General features: G+C 53.0%; 1 protein-coding gene across 1 annotated transcript in view; it reads right to left on the reverse strand.

The window, feature by feature from the left end:
• Positions 1-4,805, reverse strand: part of VAX1 (ventral anterior homeobox 1) — a 7,582-nt gene that overhangs the window by 1,609 nt on the left and 1,168 nt on the right. The window contains exons 2-3 of the mRNA XM_015411232.1: positions 4,019-4,206; positions 9-209 (exon numbers count right to left, since the gene is read on the reverse strand). Of these exons, the coding sequence (XP_015266718.1) occupies positions 9-209; positions 4,019-4,206 (389 nt within the window). The remainder of the gene's footprint in view (positions 1-8; positions 210-4,018; positions 4,207-4,805) is intronic.

Raw genomic sequence — 4,805 nt, forward strand, 5'->3', positions numbered from 1 at the left:
CTGGGGGCCCGCAGAGCCGAGCCCAGGGCGCTGGTGGCGCAGGGCGGCAGGAGGCCCGGCAGGCCCGGCGGGGGGAGCAGCAGCCCCTGCTCCAGCAGCCGCAGGACGCTGCAGGTGGCCGCCGTCTCCGACACCACCGACTTCAGCTCCGAGTCTTTGCCTTGGTCTTTCTTCTGCTTGGTGCGCCGGTTCTGGAACCAGACCTTGACCTGCAGCCGGGGGAGGCGGGCGGGCGGGAAGGAGGAGAAAGCAGAAGGTCAAGGGGGGAAGGAAGGAGAAGGCTCTCGACCCGACCCCCCCCCCCAAGGCCCCAGCCGGAGAGAGAAAGGCCACCCCACCTGGCCACCCCTCCCCACCTGACCACCAGCGGCCAGGCACGGCTCCCGGGGGGTTTCCTCGGGCGAAGGGGGGCCCTGCCTGCCCGTGGTCAGCGGAACCAGGGGAAGAACGACCGAAAGGTCCCCCCGCGCTTCAAAGCCTTCTTGAAGTGGCTAAGCGTCGCGGGGGCGACAAGGACCGACCCACCCTTACTGCTTTCCCAGACCAAAGTCCACCGTTCTCGGTGGACAGCGAAGAAGGTGGACGCAGGAGGAACCAGAACACGCCTGTGCGTGCGTGATGGAAAAGCCCTTGTTGTACACTGGGCCGTTAAAGAAAGCACATGAGACCTGAAGTAGGGAAGCTTCCACACGGAAGCAACAGCTGCGGGTCTTGAACACCCCCTTAAATACGTCAGCCAAGTTCTTTTCAGAGATGCCTGGCTGAACAATCCCCCGGAAGGGTGATCCTACACTCCCGAAAGTGTGTAGGCCCTGGACCTTCCCATCCCTTCAAAGTAATTCCCTAAAGACCTTAAGGACAAGGCCTTCCGTCTTCTGAATCTCCCTTTCCCCTTCCACCTGCCTTATCTCCGGATGTCTCTGGAGATTCCCCAAACGCCTGTAGAAGCAGAGGTACTTTAGCCACGGTTCAGCCGGGCTGTTCCATTACAGGCTTGTGGCTTGCAAGAGCCGATGTCTTCTGGAGTGCTTTCATTGATCTCTTCCATTCAAGACTGCGAGCTCTACACTAGTTACAGGGTGTGTGCGCGCGCGTGTGTTTTTCCCCTCCCTGGCTCCAGCACTATAAAAGACACCTGCATTCACCCCTCAAGCGTCTTTAGATCTCTTTTCCATTATTTCAAATATTATTTCACTCAAATCAATATCACATGCCACTCTCTAGCCACTGAGGCTGTTCTGTTTGTCATACCTACTTGGCTAAATCTGACAGCCAAAGAAATGCTAATTAGCTTGTCAGAGGGATTCATTACAGTACAGGATCTTTTCAAGAAACAAGAAACCACTCCTCACACTCATAGTCTTCTGCACTGATTCTTTCTTTCTTTCTTTCTTTCTTTCTTTCTTTCTTTCTTTCTTTCTTTCTTTCTTTCTTTCTTTCTTTCTTTCTTTCTTTCTTTCTTTCTTTCTTTCTTTGAAACAATGCTTAGATTGGGCTTTTGCACGTTGAAAATTTAAAACAAAAAAATACCCACATATACATATAACATCGGTCACTTTCTCCCTTTTCCTTCTGCTCTAAAAAGGGACCGGCAAACCTTAACAGAAAATGGGATTTCTTCCCAACCCTCCGGCCTCATCTATTTCATTAGCTAAAATACCGCAACAAGCATTAACCACAGTTCATACTATGTTTTCAGGTGAATGCAAAAATAAGGATATCTTTTATCATAACCACAGTTCATACTATGTTTTCAGGTGAATGCAAAAATAAGGATATCTTTTATCATAACCACAGTTCATACTATGTTTTCAGGTGAATGCAAAAATAAGGATATCTTTTATCATAACCATATTATCCTTTCCTCTGGCTCTCTCATTCAGCAAATCTTTCATACAGTATTTCCTTCCTGTGTCGAATGGTAAACGCCTTCTCGCCTCCTGTGCTATACACACGATTCTATACACCACCCGGAAAACGAGACCGCCCAACTCCCCCCCTCCAACTCATAGCTGTTTTGCAACGAACAGTTCTAAGATGAATGAAAGAAAACTATCTTAAAAGAAGTAGGCCGTCCATGCCGAACTCACTCTTTGTACGATTCACAGGAGATGTGTAAGGTAATGTGGCACGTTACAGTTAAAAAAAATCGTCTAGCTCTCCTATTTACCTTCATTGGTTGATATCCCCCCCCCCAACTGCCACAGTGTTCAAGACCAATTGTTTGTTAAAATGCATCCAGTTTAAACAGACCTGCGGCCATAAGATGTACGCGTTAACTCTCTTTTTCAATACCACAGTCTGCAAACACCAGTCAAAACAAGAGTGGAAAGGACGGGGGGCAAAAAGGCATAACGTTTATGCAGGCATTTGTTGCCCTGACGAGTTTACTTGCACCGTGGATACTTTTGGAATGCGTTTGGAAGTAAACTCTTACTGAAAGTGAGGAGTAACTGGCGGGAAGGAAAAACAAGTACCGGGCAATCTTTAGAAGGAACAGACTCTGGTCGCCGAAAGCTTTTACTGTAATAAGTCTCTTCGCCTCTAAGGCCTCACAAGACTGGGCGGGGAGCGGTCAGTCACCTACACGCCCCCCCCCCCACGAATGTCAAAGTCAGGATACCAGGCCGGGGGTTCTGAAACTGGTGCGGCACTTCCAGCAGACCCCTGTCGCCGGAAGCTCCCTGACAACCAGGGGGGAACGCAACCACCTGCCTCTTAACGCAATGAGGCTCAAGGCGCCCAGCCGCAGGAACAGCCGACGGGGGCGAGAAAGAAGCCCAGATCCTTCGAGGATCGCACGGATTCCACAGCGCAAGACAGGGGAGGCCCTGCTGACGGGGAATTATGGTCAGGGGCTGAACCCTTCTTAAGAGTGCTTTCCGGAGGTTCCACTCCTACAGACCCTTCCCTCCCATCTCTTGAAAGAGAAGGCACGCCCAAATTGAATTTCTGTTTGCCAGTTAATTTTGGTACTTCACGCTCTTGCATTATGTAGGTGAAAACCAATCCTTGCTTCTTCTTTTTTTAAAAAAAGGCCAAGATGTTTGCTTGAAACCTACGGTCATAAAACATGGGAATAAATCTCATTTATTCCAACCCGAGTTGTTTTTATGTAGAATATTTAGGCGAGAGTGTCACTTGTAAGAGCGTGCCCCTTGTAAGTCTGGACAGATTCTTCCGGAAAATAAGTTTTAACAAGCACATGGGAGGGGGACGTGGGGGGGGGGAGTCCTACCGGTGGTTTCCCGCAGGACCATATAGCCATGTTTCCTTGGGAATAAGTGCCACAGAGCGCAGTGGATTCTCAGTGCCCCCCTCCCCAGCAGAGTGAGGCCCTTCTAAGGCCGTTGACTTGCAGGGTCTCAGAAGAGCTAAGCTGTGTTTAGGATTCCCCTGGTAATTTTTTTCCACCCGAACTCGCTTCGCAACACGGAGGCGCCACGTTTGTGAGGGTGCCATTCACACGCCATTGAAGCCGGTGCCTCCCCCCGTGTTCCCTCTAAGCTGAGTTAGTGTGAGCGAGCTCACGGTTGTTTAGCCTCCGGCTCACACATTTTTGACTTAGCCGAGGAAGGATGGCTCCGGAGCAAACTGATTTATGCAGTAGCCAAATCGCTAGCTCACAACTTTAATGCCAGTAGCTCACAAAGTAGCATTTCTGCTGACAAGACTCCAGAGCTTAGAGGGAGCATTTAGACTGGCCCCCACACCCTGCCAGGAGCCCCGGGGTCATGATCCGCCTGAAGGGGCCCTTGCTTTGACCCCTGGCTCTTTCCAGGACGCGCTTGTGCCAAAGGAGGCGAGAGGGTTTCTCTCTTGCTCGGGTCTGGCCAGACCACTGTGGCTAAGCAGTCGGGGGGGGGGGGGGGGAGAGACGGCTCCCTTCGGGGTTTGTACCGGAGAAGCCGCGCTCGGCCCCTTTGCCTGCGTCTCCCTCTTGGGCCTGAGAGCCGGGGATGTGGGCCAGCCTACCCTCTCTCTGCGTGTATATATCTATCTATATCTCGATATATACCTGAGTTTCGGAGAGGTTGAGCTGCCGGGCCAGTTCCGTCCTTTCCCGTCCGACCACGTACTGGCACCGCTGGAACTCCATCTCCAGCCTGTAGAGCTGCTCCGCCGTGAAGGACGTGCGGGTCCTCTTGGGACGGTCCAGGTCGAGCCCTTTCGGAAGGATGATCTCTCGGATGGAGCCTTTGGCATCTGGCAAAAGGAGGCGGAGGAGGGTTGAAGGCCCGGCGGTGGCAGGAGCTGCCCGGGGCGGCGCGCACTGAAAGGGACAGGAGTGGAGACGGCCCTCGAGGGGCCGGCGCATTTCTCTGGCCCCAGAGACTTCCCAGGACAGGCGCCCGGCGGAGGGCTTGACCTTGACACGACGACGTTAACCGCATCGAAGCCCCGATAGAACACCCTCCCCAAAACCCCCCTACAAAAGCACTGGTCGGACCGGAGCTCTGGAAGAACCCCCCTCTTTCCTCTCCGAGGCCTAGCAGCCTCGCCCCTCACTTCTCATTGTCTTTGCGACGATGGGATCACCCCTCATGAAGGCAGGCGGGGAAAGCCGGCAAGAGATGCTTTTCTGGGCCGGTTTCCATCTTTGGCGGCGGCGGGGATGGGGGGGGCTGGCTGGGGAAGATGTTTGCTTTTGCTTCTCAAAACATGAAGGGGGAAAGCCCCCCCCCCCATCCGCTCCGCCCGGGTTTCAGGAAAGCGTTCCAAATCTCATTAGCACCATGTCAGCCCAGAACTCGATCCGGATTACAGCTCAGCCTTTCCAGCCACGTCGTCGTCCTCCCCCCCCC

This window comes from Gekko japonicus, unplaced genomic scaffold (genome assembly GCF_001447785.1).
Source record: "Gekko japonicus isolate JY-2015 unplaced genomic scaffold, Gekko_japonicus_V1.1 scaffold1337, whole genome shotgun sequence".
In the NCBI taxonomy this organism is placed as follows: Eukaryota; Metazoa; Chordata; class Lepidosauria; order Squamata; family Gekkonidae; genus Gekko; species Gekko japonicus.